At 42.5% G+C, this 20,521-nt stretch overlaps 2 protein-coding genes across 5 annotated transcripts in view; one reads left to right on the forward strand and one right to left on the reverse strand.

Moving 5' to 3' along the window:
- Nucleotides 1-15,244, reverse strand: part of klhl24b (kelch-like family member 24b) — an 18,681-nt gene extending 3,437 nt beyond the window's left edge. The window contains exons 1-6 of one of the 2 annotated variants that reach the window (XM_053487545.1): nucleotides 15,080-15,244; nucleotides 11,728-12,708; nucleotides 7,846-8,030; nucleotides 5,279-5,397; nucleotides 2,175-2,363; nucleotides 1-128 (exon numbers count right to left, since the gene is read on the reverse strand). The exon at nucleotides 1-128 is cut by the window's left edge and continues 61 nt beyond it. In XM_053487545.1, coding sequence (XP_053343520.1) covers nucleotides 1-128; nucleotides 2,175-2,363; nucleotides 5,279-5,397; nucleotides 7,846-8,030; nucleotides 11,728-12,647 — 1,541 coding nt within the window. In that variant the 5' untranslated portion in view covers nucleotides 12,648-12,708; nucleotides 15,080-15,244. Of the gene's footprint in view, nucleotides 129-2,174; nucleotides 2,364-5,278; nucleotides 5,398-7,845; nucleotides 8,031-11,727; nucleotides 12,712-15,079 lie in introns of both variants that reach the window. The other variant, XM_053487544.1, reaches the window with a different exon arrangement.
- A 3,362-nt stretch (nucleotides 15,245-18,606) lies between these two features.
- sh3kbp1 (SH3-domain kinase binding protein 1) overlaps nucleotides 18,607-20,521 on the forward strand; it is a 57,400-nt gene continuing 55,485 nt past the window's right edge. For all 3 annotated transcript variants that reach the window (XM_053487540.1, XM_053487542.1, XM_053487543.1), the window contains exon 1: nucleotides 18,607-18,970. In XM_053487540.1, coding sequence (XP_053343515.1) covers nucleotides 18,967-18,970 — 4 coding nt within the window. In that variant the 5' untranslated portion in view covers nucleotides 18,607-18,966. The remainder of the gene's footprint in view (nucleotides 18,971-20,521) is intronic.

Raw genomic sequence — 20,521 nt, forward strand, 5'->3', positions numbered from 1 at the left:
ATGGATTTGGTCAAACCGCCCGAGACGTAGATGAGGTTGTTGAGGGACACGGCGGTGATGCAGCGCTTGGCGATGGGGATGTTGGCCCTTAGCAACCAGCAGTCTGACTCCGGGTCGTAGCACTGCACCTGAGAGAGACGACACGCATCACACCACGGCCTTAAAGTCTTCACTCAACAAATAAACCACAATCTCCTGACATCTACTGCTTATCATAGACGGACAGATAGACAGAAAAAGCATACAGATAGATAGACGAACAGATAAATAGATGAATAAGACAGTCAGACACAAAGGCAGGAATCCAGACAGATATATCCATATACAGGCATACAGACAGACAGACAGACAGAGAGTAAGACAGACAGGTCACCAAAAGAGTAAAAGAGAGACAGACAGCTGATTAAACAGGGAGGGAACCTGTACAAAATAAAAAACAACCATAAAATGATTAACAAAATGTGTGTGTGTGTGTGTGTGTGTGTGTGTGTGTGTGTGTGTGTGTGTGTGTGTGTGTGTGGTCAGCATGCTCTCAGCGATGTGCGACAGTGAGAGTTCTCTGCTCCACACCACAACGCCTGGAGAACGTCTGAGCTCTGACAGATCCAGGTCACACTGCTCTTACACTCCACCACCATGAGGAGGCAGCACTGAGGCAACATTCTTACTGACATGCTGGTCTCTGAGGACGGCATCGGAAACAAAGACACCGGTAGAACTCGCAGAGGGGCAGGAAGTGACGTGGGAACCGAATCTGACACGTGGGTCAATCAGGAGGCGTCTCCAGAGTCACAAACACGCCGTCTGATAAAAGTTCATCTGTTTCATCTCCCATCACCCCTCACTGTGCTGGTTCGGGAACGTTCTCTTATTTACCCCGGTGGAGATGATATCATTATCATTAATCATCAGCAATCAGCAATCATTATTACTAATCGTTATTATTAATCGGTAATGGTTAATCACACGCACTCAGGGTGAATCATCCACTGGTGGGGCTTCAGGTTTTGAGTATCGACTCCGTCAGAGCTCAGAGAGAACGCCACTGCTTTTAAGACGGATTAATTCCTTAAATTATTTAAAATCATATCATTATTATTATTATTATTATTATTATTATTATTATTACCCTAATAGTATTAATATCACATACACGTCTCTCTGAGTTCAATCTGTGAATATTTTAATACGTCTTTAATAAGTGAACACAGGTGTTAGAGCGCCCCCCGGAGTGTGTGCACTTTGATCCCTCACTTGCTCTCTGCTTCACTCTTTACCCAAACACACCGTTTCAGTGTCTATGTAAATGACCTGCCGCTAAGCCACACCCCCCCAAAGCTAAATAAGAGGCCGGGGGAGGGGCTCTTCATATATGAGGTCACATAAGAGGAGAAAATCAAATCAGCTTGTTCAAATCCCAGCCAATACACACATGGAAAAAAAGGACAAAGAGCAGGGAACGTTTTTTTTTTTAAGGCAGGTGTGGACAGCTAAACATGCCTGAAGAGTGAATTTTACATATGATGTGTCCTTTAAGGTTCAGAAGATCGATGGTCAGACATCATTACTAGAACACTCGAGCACAGACACTTCGAAATACGTTTCTGTAAAACGCTCTAATGGAGGCCTTTGTGCTTGTAATGGAGTTATGTATAAATGGATCAATAAAATAAAAATATATATAAATGGGGTAATTTCCAACGGAGGCCTTTGTGCTTGAAACACATCTAAGAACACGGGATTCACAATACGGGACACACGTGCAGGAAGGATGTTAACAAATGGAGATAGAAATCACAGAGATCGAGGCTTCCAGTGAAGACGAAATGAAACATCAGTAAAAACAAACACACGTGGAGGAACGCTTGGTGCTGAAAGGAGACGTCTGTGACACGTCTCAGACAGGAGGCCTTTGTTCTGTCTGAGTTCTGGATTAAACTCTATTGATTTTTGCTTCCCCGCTGCTCCAGGAGAACTTGTTACTGATGCCTGAGGTGGAGAGCTGACTCACGCTAATGACATCATCATCATCATAATAATAATAACAACAATAACGAACGCAGCGAGCTGTAGCCGAGCCCTGCCTGTGTGTCAGCGTGTGTTCAGGAGGATAAAAATAGCCGCTGTGATTGACAGGATGCGTAAAGCACGGGGTTCGTGGGGCTCAGACTCACCTTGTCGGAGCAGGTGTTGTCGTCAGGACCTCCTCCGATGACGAAGAGCTTGTTGACGCAGCCGGCCACCGCCGGAGAACTCACCGCCTCCTTCATGGGCGCCACCTCCGTCCAGCGGTTGGAGAAAGAGTCGTAGCACTCGACGCTGCTGAGGCGTGACTGACCGTCGTAACCGCCCACCGCATACACCTGCACACACACACACACACACACACACACACAGTTCTTTATTTAAACCTGAGATTTAATATTATGCAACACATCCGTCCAGTTCAACTGACTCAGGTGTGTGTGAGCGAGCGGTGATGTAAGAACCCGCGCCAGAAACCGTGCAGGTCTGTCAGGTAGAACGAGACGTTCTAGAACATAAACAACAACAATAACAACAGAAACAGACACTCGCGTCTCCGGCTTCATGAAAGATTTCACTTTCCAGAAAAGAACAGAAAGAAATCCAAGCTCTCTCTGAGGCAGTGTGTCTGAACCACGCCACGAGTTCTGCGCTCTGATTGGTCAGAAGATGTTGATTAATGATGCGCTCGTTCTAAAGCCCTTTTTGTTTCCATAGTAACAGACTGCAGACTGTTCAGGATCAAATCGCTGCTATGGTGAGGTTTCTTTAAAAGTACAGAGAAAAGCGTTGGTGTAACATGTATAGGAGGGAAGGGAAGGAGTCTCCGGTACCAGTCAGAGGTGAAGCTGTAGCTCAGTCACATGACAAGTTTCTCGAGCGTTTATGTCTGTCTGCTGTTACGTAAGTGAGCACAGGAACTCACTCGGGTCACCTTCGTCACGTCACAGTGTGTTGTTATTTTTTGGTAGAGAAATAAAACCCTTAAGGACTGGATTTTTATAGTAACAGGGGTAAGTGCAGTGGTTAGGACATTGTTCTATGGCTCAGAAGGTGATGGGTTCAAACCCCAGCACCACCAAGCTGCCACTGTTGGGCACTGAACCCAACATATTTTGGATGTATAATGAGTTGCTCTTGATAAGGGCGTCTGCCAAATGCTGTGAGTGTAACACTTCCTGTTTAAGCCCCTCCCCCTGGTTAGATGCTACAACCTGCGATTCCTTAAGCGCCTCCAACGTTTATAAAACAACAGGATTTTTTATTATTATTTTTTATTTTTGCAGATCGTCAGTCATTCGTTAATGACACTTACAGACCTGTACATATGAAGCAAGAACACACCTGAGGCACACACACACACACACACACACACACACCGCCCTCACTGTAACGTCCTGCACCTGGAGCGTGTGCCGGTAAACATGTTGACTCTAACGGAATACAACTGACAGCAGGTGGAGCCGGAGGCGGGGCTTGGACGTGCTGGGACACGGTGAGACAAAACGCCGCTCACGCGAGGACGATAACGCAACAACCTGTAGAGTCCACATGGGTTTGATACAGAAGGGAATTCTTCAGAATAACAATCATTTGTTTAAAAAACTCATGTTTAATGCATCAGGTTTTCTAAAGTCTTTAACACCACAAGGTGGCGCCTTCACGTCTACGTATAAATGATTTATCGAAGAATCCGGTATCTAATATAAACCCAGGCAGGCGAGGCAGCGGCCCGGGACGAGAAAGCAAAACAAATGTACGGTAACGTTAATCTGGAAACGTTAAGCGCTCTGATCTCGTGTTGCACAAGCTGCCTGTTTGTTCACTCGCTCGTGCGAAAACACACTGATTCCTGGAAACACTGCCTCAAGCTCTTTTTTTTTTCTGAAAATGAGCAACAAATCTAAAATATCCAAAGGTTTCTCAAGAACAACTTTCACGCCACTGAGATTGTAAACACGGCGGTCATGACACAACTAATAACAACCAACAATAACAACTTGAGAATAACAACTGTAGGTTCAGAAGTCTTCTCTATGATCACTTCCACATCCTTCTGAGCTTTATTTCCTCCTGAATGTCTCTGTGCACATGGTCTCACACCACACACTCGCTCTCACACCACACACTCGCTCTTTTATCACATCATAAATAACGACATGGAGTCTTGCTGCTGCTGCTGCTGCTGCTGAAATCACACATTAGACCTCGCGCTGCTTCATGGACACACACATTCAGCCCGGCTGTTCACATTACACGACGGACACACAGGCAGTAACGCGCGGCTCCGGGGCACCGGCTGCGTCTGACTCACAGGGTGGAGGAATGAATGAGGTCACGCTGGAAAATGCCAGCGAGTGAGGAACAGCGAGCGCGAGAGAGGAATCCAAAGCTGGGAGAGAACGAGAAGAGCGGCGGAACCAGAGCTCCAGTACAGTAGGTTCACGTCAAGACAATAACGAGGGTAATTATAGCGTGTGGAACATCACACACTCGCATAGAAAGGAAATGTCAATGAGGTCTCAGTCTGAAAAAAAACAAAAAAAAACACATTTCCTTCTGAGAATACACACGTTAAACCTGTAATTAGTTCAGCTGGAGGAACCTGTATTAACAAGGGATGTAGTTTGTTACGTTCATGTGTGTGTGTGTGTGTGTGTGAGTGTGAGGAAGTCTAGCATCTCCTGTATAATTAAACAGAGCCCTATGAGATGTTTATACACTCGGGTCGAAGCCAGACAGCAGCAGACGTTGATGATGATGTCACCGATTTGTCATTTAATCGTTTCATAAACAAGGATCCAGTCGTGATGTTCGTCCTGCCGTCAACGAGCTTTACCTTAATTACACTAAAAAAACTATCATTAAAATACTAAGATGCTCAAAACCTTGTTTAAAACCACACACACACACACACACACACACACACATCTTTCTCCTCCTCCACTTGAGCTTTAAACATCTCCATCCGTCACCTCCATTCAAAAACAAACCAGGAAATACACACACACACACACACACACACACACACACACACACACACAATACACCCTACTGATTGGCTCATCCTGTTCCGATTGTCATTGTGATGTGACTCAATAATCTAAGAGAGGAGTTTGTTTAGGGCAGGAACCATAATCATGACTTCACTAATGTTTTTTAATTACTACAATGAAAGATTATGTGTAACTGATGTGCATGTGGAGAGTGTGTGTGTGTGTGTGTGTGTGTGTGTGTGTGTGTGTGTCTTCACCTTTCCCAGTAAGACGGCCATTTTGTGTCTCCAGCGTCCTTTATTGAGAGACGCGACTCGGATCCAGATGTTGAGCTGTGAGTTGTACATCCACACATCTCTGCTGTTAATGCGACCTCCTGTAACACACACACACACACACACACACACTTAAGTAATTTGTGTAATTTATTAACAGTAATTCACTTAAAGTGTTTTAATTAGTTATAGTGATTTGTTGTTACACAGTTTTGCACTTTAACCTTAACAAAGATTTAAAATGTGGGCGGAGTCAGCGTGTGTAACTGATTTACTGCAGGCCTGAAACTCTCTGTATATATACGCGTGTGTGTGTGTGTGTTTTATAGTTATTGTCATCTAAAAATTAAAACAATAATTTAATATAAAATTTGTTGAAATGTGAAATTTGTTGCATGTTTACAGTAAACAACTTCAAAGAAGCTGTAAAATATTACATTGTTACATTCACCTCATAAACAAAAACATGTAAGTAGCAATAATCTTTCATTTTATTTTGACTTTAACCTTTTTTAATGTTTTATAAATAAAGTTTAAGTTTTATACACACACACACACACACGAAACACAAGCCCATAAAATAATGTTAAAAAATTTGAGATAAATGCATAAAATTATCCACTAACAGGTCCAATTAATAAACATGTGAATTAAACATTAATGCGTGTCCAGACAATTTGCATAAAATATTATTTAACTATTTATTTTAAACATAAAAAACAATATAAAAGATTTCCGCTTCCACTTTATTCCTTATTAAAGTGTGTAATGTGTGTTTTTACTTTGGCAAGAAACAAACAAAAATATATTATACACACACCGATCAGCCACAACATTAACACCACCAGGTGAACTGAACCACGCTGATGATCAGTGACCTGGTGACAGGATCAGGGACACCCGAGGCTCCTCACTCATGTCCGCGGGGCCACGTGCCAGCACGTCCGCTCCGATCCCACAGTCACATGCAGCACGAAACATTGAAACAAAGTCAATTATGACGTGATAGAAAGGAACCAGAACCTCACAGCCCACCGCACACGCAATGGACCTCGGACCCGGCCTCCAAACTTCACACATCCCAATCCGATGGAGCCTCATGGGGCAAACGATTCCGATTCACGGAGGCCCCGCCCACAACCCATAGTAACTAAAGGATCCGCCCACAACATCCTGGTGCCAGACACAACAGCGCACCCCTGAGTCACGCCCCAGGGGCACAAGGGAAACCCAAAACCGCAGTGGTGTTCATGTTATAGCTGGAGGGTGTGTACGTGTTTCTGTTCTTCATCTTAGTCCAATGCAAATCACTCGACGGTTATGCAAAAGTACGACTCAGGATACCTCGCTGAACACACACTCACAACACACTGCACACACATTTATAATAGACTGAATACACACAGAACACACACACACTGACTACACATTTTTATAACACACTCAGTAGAAACACTCAATACACACTGACTACACACTCAATATATACATTCATAACAATATAACACACTCATTACACATAGTCTTTATAATAGACTCAATACACACAGAACACACACCGACTACACACTCCGTATAAACACACAATACACACTGACTGTTCACACACTGCAGTGTCTCACTCGTTTGCTCTCTTGGTGTAAACAAAAGGATGAAAACCTGAAACCTTGTAAGACACGTTAAATCAAGTTTTGATGAATCAGCATTAAACACACAAAGTCTACACACACACACACACACACACACACACACACACACATCACACTTAAGTTATTTCACATTCCAGGCTAATCCATGTGACTGCAGGCCACCGGAGGCAGATGGACCGGGGATGAACATTACACACACACACACACACACACACACACACATGGGCAAGACCATGCAATAACACCTCTGTTTAGGATTCTGGATGTTGATTGGACAGGAGGTGTTGATTAATTATCTCCACCAGCAGCTCTAACAGAAGTGCAGGTTTACATCAGCGCACTCGTTCTCGGGGATACTGAGAATTATGTCTCGAAAGCCCCGCCCACTTTGCCTTATCTTGTGTGGTTTCTCCTCGAGAGCGCAATAAGTGCCGTGATTCACGCCGTCCTGCGGATTTACTGTATTTATATTAAGATGTTTATCTTTATAGTTAACACTTGGCCTGCAGGAACCGTTTCAGGAACTTCAGATGTCTTCGCCCCATGTGAGTCCTTTAGGAATCTTCTACATTCCCGCTCCAACGTCATCATCATCACATCAATAGGAACTAGAAGGTCTTGTGGGCGGGGCTTGCTAAACCTTGCTATATATATAAGTATAAGTATATATTTATTTTAATTCCTAAATCTCATATCAGGTGCACCATGTGTGTGTGTGTGTGTGTGTGTGTGTGTATACACTGGAAATGGCAACAAAAAAAAATGTGTTGATAAAAACAAAGTGAGTCAGAATGAGTGTAGTGTTGGATGTGATGTGCGCGTGTATACATTTTGATCTGATACAGAGGAAAGAGAACACACTTTGATCTCTCTCTCACACACACACACACACACACTGACCTGAGACCAGGATGTCGTTGCGCAGGGCACACACTGCGTACTCAGACTTGGTGAACTCAGGAAGCTTGGCCAGGGACTTCCACTCTCCCGTGACGGGGTCGTAGCACTCGGTGTACGGCAGGTTGAAGCCTCCGACTCGCTCGCAGCCGCCCACCACCACGATGACCTCCGAGAAGCCCGTGGACCTGCGGGACGACAAACCCCGCCTCGTCTGTGAACCGCACTAATCAGCGAGCATTACATCACACAGCACGCTTCTGTTTCTAATGCAAACAATAATAACCTCGTGTTAGACGCAGTGTGGGATTACACAAACAAAAACGCACCAGACAAAACAAACACTCCGGACGTACGGTAACACCACCACGCTACACACTCACACATCATCAGGGTCAGAGTCGGTGTGGAAACCGTGTTTATTAAAGAACAGATCGAATAATATTACACTTTAGTGTCAATACTGAGTTGGGAAAAAAAATACAAAGGATGCATCAAGATGCACATTTCTTTTTTAAAGAACATGTTTAAAAAAAAAAAAACATTTAAAAACATTAATAAGCATGGTGATGAGGATTTATTAAATTTTATTAAATTATCATTTTTATATATGGATACATTTTATTTTTTATATTAATTTTTTATATTTTTACATTTGTATGTATTATTATTGTTATTATTATATTATATTTTTTTATTTATATATTTTATTTAAATATTATATACTTATATTATATATTACATAATAAGGACAATATTTATATTTTGTTTGTTTGCTTATATACTTGTTTTCTTTCTTCTTCTTATTATTATTATTTTTATGCTTCCACACATTTGTCCATAAACAATAAATAAATATTTAAATAATAATAATAATAATAATAATAATAATAATAATAATAATAATAATAAAGATTTATTACACAGAATTATACAGATTTTCCTTTTACTGAAAAACTATTTATTTTAATAAACAATAAATTTCATATTAAATTTTTATATTTGCTTCCATAAAGCCTTTTTTATTTCCGGCTAACTGACTACATAAATACTACATTTCCTTTAAATTTAGTACGATTAATTTGTATCAAGTTTGACTTCTTGTTACAAACTTCAGATAAAAGCAGGATTCTTTTTTTCCTTCTTCCTTTTTTGTTACTTTGTTGCTACGTTGTGAAGCTTCATAATCACAGGAGTCGTACTGCAGATTTATGGGAATGTGTCCAAAGATTTCTATAAATTATTTTCATTATTATTCAGTGACCTTTTACACACACACACACACACACACACACACACACACACACACACACACAGAGTGAGCGTCAGTGCCCCCTGCTGTAACTCTTTAACAGAACCTGTTTGTTTGGCTGGTGTGTGTGTGTGTGTGTGTGTGTGTGTGTGTGTGTGTGTGTGTGTGTGTGTGTGTTTCTTTCTCTCTCCTCCACTCTCGGGCCCGTCTAAGAATAGCAGGGAACAAAAACGCAGGATTACGGCCGGGAGCGAGAGCCGAGGACTCACAGCGAACTGTGGCTCTCCGCCTGAAAAACATTCTGTCCAAGTTTCCTCCTGTCTCCGCCTCCTTCCCCCAGAAACAGCTGAACACTGGGAACTTGAGGAAGGACACGAGAGCAATGAGAAAAACACACACTGCCTCGTTCATGCTGTTCGACAGAAATGCGGATTATTTCCATTTATTCCTCGTTACATAAGCAAATGAGGAAGTGCTGCTCGGTGATCTGCCCAGAGACAGAGGGAGTGGAGCAGCCTGTTGCAAACTGACACCCTGCTGAACCCAAGCTTAACCCTTTCCCTCGAACTGAGCGAACTCCCTCTTTATCACCACATCGTCCTTCAGAGGAGCACAAACACACTCCTGTCCTGTGTAGATGTTCTGCTCCATTGCGTGGCTTCATCATGGCAGTTAATGTGATTACGGATCTACACCCCATCCTCCACAACCGTTCCTCAGAACTAAACAATGAACTCATGGCACACACACTGAAACACACACACACACACACACACACGAACACAAACACACAGGAATAATGACGCCTCATTTTGTCGAATCACGTTCAGACCGGTTCCAAAGTTCAGCAGTGAGGGAAAAAAAAAACACACAGCTGCTCAGAAAAACAAAGAGCACATGTGCTTAAACACACAGACTCAAGCAGTGTGTGTGTGTGTGTGTGTGTGTGTGCTAAGGTCACACCATCACCCTCAACACATCAACACATTTCTATCGCTGTCTCCCAAAACACCATCATCTGTTTATCTGTTTACTCGGTTTGTATTAGTCTGGATTATTACACCAGATCACATGGTGTTAAAACGCGACACTGAGATCAGCGTAAGTATCAGATCTAAACCTGTTTCAGATCAGGACGAGTGTTTAATAAATAACCCATCTGTCTCAGATCTGTTTTGGATTTTAGTAGAAAAAAAGATAAAGGAGAACACTTAGTCCCGGTTTGACTTGAACCATGCATACACATACTGTATGAAAGGCGTTCAAGTCAAACTGGGACTAAGTGTTTGAGCAGTATATTTCATAATAAAATCTGTTACGGATCAGTTTTTGAAATCTGCGTCCTAGATCAGTGTCAAATCTGTTTCTAATCAGTGTGTCACATCAGTACTGGATCTGGATCTGATCTGTACTGGATTTAAATCTGATCTGTATCAGATGGGTATTGGTTCAATGTTGGACCGGTATCAGATGAATTTTGGATCTGTATCTAATCTGTTTTTCAGAAACATCTCAAAATCCAACAGAAATCTAACAAAAGATAAAATTTATATTTAATCTGAAGTACACAAGTTCAGAAAAAAAAAAATCTTTGATCCAGGATCTGCTTCCTCTTTAAAAAAAAACATACATATCCTGAAACTGATCCTGGAATTCCTCCAAAAACCACTTATTGGAGCACCGGAGGCCTGATGAGACCTATTATGTCTCCAGATGTTCTCTTCATGTTCGATCCTGTCTCTGATCTTCACTGCAGGAAAACGCTACAAGCCATATTTCTTTCTTCTTCACGTCTGACTGAAACACTGATTAAGTGAAAGCAGAAGAGCCACAATAACAGCCAAACCGTCGCGCGCCGTAGGGAAGAGCCGCGAGCGGATAAAGGTTAAACTAACAGACCGACTGTGTGTTATTGTACCACAGGAGGTGAGACACCGAGCCTGAAACTCAGGGTTTAGATCAGACAGCGGGGAGGAGGAGCAGCACGACCGGGTCACACTGATAAACCTCGGACAAAGAGACTCCGGAGATTAGACGTCTGGGGCGAACCGGTCATTAGGTGGCTCTCACACGGCTTAATCAAGTGTTTGCATTCAGGGGTTTAACACGCCCGCAGTCGAGCGTCTCGTCTCTGTATGAAGCTAAAAACAGAAAGAGGACGAGACCCGAGGCGTTCAAGAAGATCCGGTTTGAAAAATCTAAACACATGATGTAGAGATGTAGAGACAAAAATGTCACAAAGGATTAGAAAGAAAAAACCCACAAGAAACTAAAAAGAAAAAAAAAATGCAAAACACATGAGCTACAGTTTTTTATGCACAAATGCTAATATATTCTTTACAATTTAAGCGCTGGCTAGCTTGCTAACAACCTTTGCTAAAGGATGTAACTGCATCACCGTTGGCACAAATTTGAAATAGATTTAGTTACATAATCTTATAGTGTAGTTAGCAGGTGCTAATACTTTTGCATCGTCAGGTTTTTTGTAGTACTTTGAATTGTAATTATATTTTAATTATAATTGATCACCAACTCTGCATCCTAGGAAACAGGTCTCAGAACGGGTCCAGAGTGGAACCTGACTGGAAGCTACAATCTTTAGCTTTAGTTAAAGAACACATTACAAGTCTGACCTGCGTGGGCGTGTCCGAGGTGACATCATCTCATTGCCCAGGACGTGGTATCGCCGTGCCTCGTGGAGCAGCTGGTAGCACTCCGGAGCGTTCTGGATCAGCTGATCGCCTTCAACAGTCTGCACAAAGTAGTTCGGGTGCAGCAGCGGCAGGCGGACGTGCGTCAGGAGGTCACGCAGGACCGAGCGCCGGTGTTCGATGTCGTGGTAGACCCAGCGCATGACAGCCTCGAACACTGTCTCTTCCTTCCCAATGACGACCTCGTCGCTGGAGATGTACTCCTCGAGCTCGTCACGGCGCAGGTCCAGGAACTCCTCGTGCTGCGCCACGTCGGCGAAGCTCTGCAGGGCGTAGTTACGGCACCGGTTAGCGAGCTGCTTGAGCGAGTGGGCGTCAGCGAACCTCTGGATGCCCAGGCAGTTACACGGGTCCAGCTGGTCCTCCAGGAACTTGGCGCAGGCATCACGGAGCGTCCCGATCTGGAACAAGCTGGACGTCTCGAATAGGAACTGCACGTTTTCGGTGGTGATGCGTGCCCGACCCGTGTACACGTACTGCAGGAAGGTGTCCATGGCATCCGCGCGGATGCCGTTGATCTCCACCAGCATGGCACGGCTCTCGCGGTGGTCGTTACAGAACATGGCACGGAAGTAGCTGCTGCAGGCGGACAGCACGGCACGGTGACACGGGAACTCCCGACCCTCCACGCTGATCACCACGTCGGTGAAGAGCCGGCCGTCACGGAACTCGTTGAACATCTGGAGGATGCTCTCAGCGTGACTCGGGCCTGAGGAGAAGTCAAAGACATCATGGCTGCTTAGAGTTTTTGTGTCCATCTCCAGGACCTTGCGCTTGACGACAGGAGACTCGTGGACAGCCGAATCCTCCCGGTTTAGCCGTCTGCCCAGGATCAACACCATGGCTGACAGGTTGGAGCAGCCCTCGGGCTCAGTGACAGAAGAACAGAAAGAGGAACCGGGTCTGCTGAGCAGAGATAAGAATCAGATTCACATCCATCAGATACAATTCAAAATCGGATTGCAAAATCAAACAAACAAACAATATATATAGTTTGTTTATGCGCTTCTAATTAAAAGCTTTCAACTAAACAACGATAACAACTCGACAGGTCAGATTGAGATGAAAAATGCACAGAAATATTTCAAAGATTCCAAAATTAAATTTGTATTGTTACAGAAACAAACTATTATCAATATATTAATTTAAGAAATTCATTTTTAAAAATATTAACCTAAACTAGATAGTTCTGCAGAAGAAATATAGATATGGCAACCCTTTATAGGATGATGATGTAAGATTAACAAACAATTAAGAAACACTTTTCCTTAACTGAGTTGCTTTTTTTTTATCCTCCTTTTTTTTTTCGAATTTTTAGATTTTCTCCCCTAATTTAGTCGTGTTCAATTCCACCCAGTCCCTGGAGGCTCCAACATTAAGCTTCTACCACCAATCAGTCGGGAGGGCGCAGACCGACCCATGTGTTTCCTCTGATCCATGTGACGTCACCGACCATCTTTTCAAACTGCTCGCTCACGCACCGTTGGGGGCGGAGTAACACACTCAGAGGGACAGCACTATCCGCTCCCTCCGCCTGCGCGAGCTCACAGACGCCCCTGATTGGCTGTAGAGCCGTGATTAATGTGGGAGCACTAAGTACCTCTCATCCCTCCCCCCTGAGAGAGCTCGGCCAATCAGCTCTCTCTAGACCTCCGGCTGCGAGAGGTTACAACATCACCCGGGAATCGAACCAGCGATCTCCGCATGATTGGGCGAGCACTTTACCACTGCACCACTCGGAGGCCAACTGAGTTGCTTTTATTATATCGCTTGATAATTGTATACTGTATGTTTGCATTTGAGTAGTAAAATGTTGCAGTTCCTCTATAATCCTGCAGGTGGTACCGTCTATGCATTTCACAAAGCACAGCGTTCTAAATGGTAGAAGTAAATTAATAGCAAATTCAATTTAGTAGAACTGTAACAAATTTTAAAACAAAAAAATACATTAACAATCGGGATAGTACACAAAATCGTGATCCTTACAGAAACACAATATAAATCGGATCGACACCTGGGTTTCGTGATAATATCGTATCGGTTGATCCCTGGTGATTCCCGTCCCTGCAGAGCGCAGGTTATTATCATAAACAGCAAAAAACAATCTTTGTTGTATCTACAATAACAGACACATTATGAAAAACCTGGCAACCCTTTGTTGTCCTGTAAGTCCAATAACACAACAGCACACACCTGTCCGAGTGTAGTGTTTCGCCGCAGTGTTTAATAAGATCCAGTGCGGTTTGGGACACAGCCACAGGAATGCACTGAATAAAAACGTTGAAAGAAAAAAACGCCTCTGGTGTTTCTGCCAAAAGCCTCAGGTGAGCTCACCTGGAGATAAACCTCTTCCACGTGGCCGTGTTTTACCTGCTGCCTCCTAGTGTTTATTCACACGTCATAACAAGTTTTGAACAAGTAACCGACAGACACCCACGTGTGAAACAGAACCTTAGAAAAGATGGGTTTCCTCTTAAACATCCAAAGAACCCTCGATGGAACTGTGTGTGTCCTATTAATTAGGGGAACTTTGTGAGGCAGGTGCTCGATGATAAAGTGTTATAATTACTATAATCATATCTCAGTGCTGAGGAAGATGAAAAGATTACGCAGTTCAAGAAGAGAAAGAAATTAATTCTAGAGTCAACATCTCGTGCCATTTTATCGTACTGTATTTTATTTTGTCTTGCCATTAGTTTACCTGCCTGTTTTATGTTTCATTTTTACGGTCATACTTTACAAACAAATCCTCCTTTATGAATCCTCCTTTATGTCCTTTATAATGAAGCTGAAATCCTATTGGTGGACAGAAGCTCAGTGAGAAACACACCTTACAGAACTGTGAGACCCTGGAGTGTGTGAAATAAATAATACAGCCAGCAAAGTACAAGTCTCTCTCACACACACACAGACACAGACACACACACACTTCCTGATCATGGAACGCGTCGTCAGGAAAAATGTAAACACCCAGCTCTGAGGGACAGATGAGACATGTCCCGGCTTCATCATTAACAGATCTTCATCAAAATGCAACAAATACATCATGTTTGTTTTGTTTGTCTGTTTGTTTGTTTGTTTTTTCACAATAATGATACATATTGACATTTAAACACAACATCAAGAATATACTGTATAAAAGCTTTTCTGCTGAGTTCTGGAGATAAACACAATGAGGTGTGTGTGATGTACAATAGGGATATAAAATAAATTTGGATAAAATATAATAAATAAAATGCGCCTGGTGAGTCTCAGGGTGATGAGCAGAACTTACCTTCAACAAGACGAGCTGAACTTTTTATTTGATTCCCTCCAAAGAATGTTTGTATTTAAAATAATAAGAATAATAAACATAAAAAAAAAATAAAGATAAAGTAAACCCCCACTCACACAAGTCCCTTCTCTCTCTCTCTCTCTCTCTCTCTCCTTCCTTCCTTGTTTTCTTCTCCTCGGTCTGAGCCTGAGGTCCTCTCTCACTCCCCTTTAGTGCGCATTTCTCCCTCTCTCTCTCTCTCTCTCTCTCTCTCTCCCTCTCGTTCAGCCGGTAGCGCAGGGGATTGTGGGAGATGTATTCTGAATCCTGGTAAAGCTCTTTGAAGTAAAAGTTACTTTGAACTACAGTCAAGCCACGCCCTGTATATTGCGTCAGAATGCCACATGGCAGCTGGTGTTTACAAACAGCTCGAGGACGTGGAGCTGGAAATGTGGCTCCAAATCATTAAACATAAAAGGTTTATTAAAGATTACTTTTATTCATGTGGACTTTAAACCTGCTCTCAGGGTTCTCTAGACCTCAATGCACATCTCAATCTTCTGTAGTCTAATCTTCATCCCTTTTCAGTGATATTTAATCATATTCATTTAATTATTTTTATATATTCTTTATACATTTTGTTATATATACTGTACTCTTTTTTTAGTAATTGATGTTAGTAATTTCTGTTGTGGTATGTTCGTCTTCCTGTTGCTGGTGTTGTTACAGTATACATGATTGATGATCGGTAATTGCTACTGCATCTTTATCATCCTTTATGTTACTCCAAATAAAAGAACCTATTTATGCTGATTCCATTTAGCGGTCTATGGAGTTCAACTAGGGACCGTGAAGGCCGATGGTGACCAGGTGTATTTATTCCCATTTTAAGATCATGGTAGGACCTCCAGTCAACATTCACACACTACAGCCAATTTGGGAACACCGTTTAAGCTTAATCTGCATGGCCTTGGACTGTGGTAGGAAACAGGAGGATCCAGAGGAAACTCACCAAGCACAGGGAGAAAATGCAAACTGCACACACACACACACACACACACACACACACATACCTCAAAAAGGAAATTGAAGGAACCTGGAGGTGCAAAAGCACAGGACTAACCACTACATCACTGTGCGTGTGCTTCAGAATTAAAAATGTTTCTTCATGGGTTCTTCTCTAGATTGTTCTTTAAAAGAGGATAAGTTATAATTAGAAAGCTTTAAGGAATCTTGGAATGATCCAAAGAACCTGTGAAGGACCCCTTATATGTGGTTATCTGTGGGTTCCTTGAATCACTATTTGCTTTATCAATGGGTTCTGTGTGCAATTCAGATATGCCCGAAATATAAAGACTGTGCGTTGTAGCGTTTTACAAATCACCTTGGAGGGGCTTATGGATGATTTTAAAGGGATTTAAGTTTCTGCACAGGAAGGATGATATTGTATAACAAATCAATGTACAATTGTTCATGTTTTTAGGACATTTTAAGGTTCTCCATGGGTTCTTTGGATCATTCTATGCCTGAGAGTGATCCAGAATAAAGAACACTTTGTTTAATTGAATCTTTTCTTCAAATGTTCTTTCGGACCATTTACGAAGCTGCATTCAAGCGTTCTAGCTTTTTTAAAGATAAAAACTTGTCTGTCTGGTTTTGTGTCCTTAGAGGATTGTCGTTTATGTCTGAAGTGTCTAAAGTTTTATCTTAAACCTTTAAACCTGCCTTTAGGAATGCTGCTGCTGTTGTGCTTCCTGGATAAATAAAGACTTTGATGTGGTTAGGGTTAATGTTTAAGACTCTGAGGTCTTGAGGACAGGTTTTTCTCTTCTATGAAAATTCACTGGAGTGTGTTCCAGGAAGTCGAGAAGGAAAAACATGTCTCTCTTTCTTTCCTGTCATCTCAAGGCCTAAGGGTAGGTGCTGAAATCCTCCAGGAAGTTCTAGAAGAACTCTGAGAAACTGGATAATAATAATAATAATAATAATAATAATAATGTAATAAAGATAGTTTCTTTTGCATCTTTTTGTACCTTATTATTATTATTGGTGCTGTGCTGTTGTAGTGATTTATTCCCAGAGTTAATGAGTGTGAGGGGTATTGTTCTGGGCTCAGCACCAGCACAGATTTCTCCAGAATTCTTTTCACTCCGCTCCTTGTAAAGGTTTGTCATCACAGAGGTGTCCTGACTAAACCCTGCGATGCGTCTTCACCTGGGAGACAATCTGATCCAGTCTGTTCCTGTTTTATTCAGTGACTGTTTCAATCCATTTCACTAGTAAATACTTCTTATCCCAGGTTTTACGTCTACACAATGGATCAACGGCGCCCTCCAGTGGTGATAAGAAGGCGAGGCCCTATTCCTACATCTACACATTTGCTAATCAGAAATAGGTGTGTTCATCTGTCCATCAAGGGCTTTTCACACACCATTCATAGTGTAGCGATGACGATAATGTAATAGCAATGACGTCATCGTGCTGACGTCATGGTGCTTGGGCCCTAATAATAAAACCCAGAGGTGAACCAGAGTGATGAAATCAGTATTAATCTACAGCATTGTACTCTAATATTTTTATTTAAAAAAAACTTTTTATTTTATTGTTAATTAATTTGCTGTTAAAATATAAAAACTATGGCGTGCAAAGTGAAATCAGCATTATTCGTCTATAGCTTACACTCTCACTCTCATCGTCTACATCACGTTATCCTGTATTCAGGGTCACGGGGGGCCTGGAGCCTATCCCAGGAGAATTAGGGTACGAGGCAGGAATCACACTGAACAGGGTGCCAATCCATCGCAGGGCACACACACATATACACACTCTCATTCACACACTACGGGCAATTTTGGAACACCCATTAACTAACATGCATGCAGGAGGAAACCGGAGTACCTGGAAGAAACCCACCAAACATGGGGAGAACATGAAAACTCCATGCACACAGAGACGGGAATTGAACCCGGAGCCTGGAGGTGCAGGGCGATTATATAAATGCACTATACAGTAAGAATGCACAGAATAAGAATTTAAAATATTGGTGCAGTTAAATTGATGCACCTCCGGGTGGCGCTTAGAGAGCATAGCACTTAAAAACAAAAGTAATTATTTTATTATTAAGATTATTATTATAGTTCGTTTGAAAATACACTGACACATTTATTCATCTTTTGACTTTTTCAGTTTATTATTATTATTATTATTATTATTATTAGCGTGCTGTATATAAATAACAAGTTAAACTTTATTATTATTATTATTATTATTATTATTTATAAGTGAAAGCAAAACATTTATATCTAAGTTATAAAGTATATTTTAGCGGGGTCTCTGCAGTCTGTAACTTTCGCCTCGCATGGATGGAGGGATGAGGAGAAAGACATCGCATCACGTGATCTTACTCTCTCTCTCTCTCTCTCAGGTAGTCTGTAGTCTCGCGAGAGTTCGGTTCCGCAGCGCCCCCTGCAGGCTGTGTGTGTGTTGGGCCGTTTCGGACAGGGCGGTGTGTGTGTATATGTGTGTGTGTGTGTGTGTGTGTGTGTGTGTAAAAAAAAAAAAAAAAAAAACCGGAGCAAGCGGCCACATCACACACACATATACACGCAGCGCGCGCGCGCCTCCCCGCTACATTGTCGCCGCTCGGCTTTAATCTGCGCGCGTGGAGAGCAGCACGGAGTAACAGAGCGCGAGCCGCTGGCGGGAGTAACGGTGTGTGAGAGCGGGTTTTTTTTTTTTTTTTTTTACGGCAGCGTTTTCTGTTTCCTCATCGGCATTTTGTTTCCCCCTGTGCGGCTCGGAGCTCCGCGCGCTCCGGGGTGTTTATTATTGACTTTATTCACCCGGTGAGTGTTTGATCTTCAGCCCTCAGGCTCCGGAGGATCGCGAGGCGGGAATAAAGTTTATAAATGGGTGAGTAGCGCGGTGTGGAGCGCGAGCCAGAACGGAGCAGAACGGAGCGCTGCGTCCCGTTATTCTCCTCTGCGGCTCTCACACACACACACACACACACACACACACTGTGCAGTGGCCTGATCACTCTGAGCCGGACCGATCCGAACCCCGAGCCCGCGGTTCCTCTCACACAGACCCGGAGATTCTCCTGATTGACAGATCAATATTTTACATGTTCTGTATGTGTTGGAGCTGTTCGCCCACAGGAAGTTACTTTTCAGTTTCATCTCGAACACACACACACACACACACACACACACACACACCCGTGAACTTTCTGCTCTCACACTCTTCCTCTTCTCTGTTCTGAGAAAACTCAAAATTATCGCAAGTCTTGCTCTGAAAAAAGATGATAAAGCACTCTAATACATCAATCTGGTTTCTATGGTAACCGCCCACACACACATTGCTGAAGTGTAAGTTTCGTGTGAGGAGACGTTTATGGAAGAAGGAGTCTCCAGTGCGAGTAGTGTGTAAGACTCGAATTCTCGGTCACATGTGATGATTATTAATTATTAATCATCTTGTTGACTTTAAACCACATCATATTTCTATTTTTATTTTTAGTTCCATTTTTTCCTAGTTTAATTTATTTTTTTTAATTTAATTTCTATCGTATTCTTTTATTTATATTTATTTCTTATTTGTAAACTTTAATTCTCTTTTAGGGTCAATAGCAGTCGTATAATACATTTCACTACATTTCGTACTGTGTATGTTTGTGTATGTGACAAATAAAATTTGAATTTGAAACCCGCTTGCAGCTGCTGTAGAGTAAGTGATGGCGCGTCCCACCGCTGCGGCGCGTCACTACAGGGTCACACTGCAGCCTCACATCGTTTAAACGTGTCCCCCAGATATTAGACTTCATGTTATTCCGGGGCCATCATCAGTGTTAGACGTGTGTGTGTGCATGTTTATTTTTCTATGCAGACTTTTTATGATGTCAAATTCATAAAAAAAAAATTATAATAATAAATTAAACTTTACAGCAAGGAATAAAAACCCACACAGTGACGTGCTGTTAGAGGACGTTAATCAGCGAGAATGAATCGGCTTCGTCCTCACAGCGGGGCGTTGTGTCTTTTTCGCTTGGTGACATTCCTGACTCTCGGTGCCGCGCGGCGCTGTACACTCTCACACTCCGCCTCTGTAGAGTTCTAATCTCACTCTGTGTTAAATAAATTCCACTGAGTTCACACTCACGCTCAAGAATTAAAGCCTGGGGCCTTCACCCTGGTATCACAGCTCCAGAGTGTGTGTGTGCATGTGTGTGTGTGCGTGTGTGTGTGTGTGTGTGTATATGTTCCTCCTCCCAACTTCAGAATCTTTTTGTTTTCTGGAAAAATGGTTATAATGAAGGAACCTGGAAAGTTCTCGAAGACTGTGGAGGTGTTCAGTGTTTGGATGCAGGACATGTGTGTGTGACGTGCAATTATGCTGTCTTTCCTGACCGATGGCATGCATGAGTGTGTGTGTGTGTGTGTGTTTGTGTGTATAAACTGATAT

Source organism: Clarias gariepinus, chromosome 26 (genome assembly GCF_024256425.1).
Source record: "Clarias gariepinus isolate MV-2021 ecotype Netherlands chromosome 26, CGAR_prim_01v2, whole genome shotgun sequence".
In the NCBI taxonomy this organism is placed as follows: Eukaryota; Metazoa; Chordata; class Actinopteri; order Siluriformes; family Clariidae; genus Clarias; species Clarias gariepinus.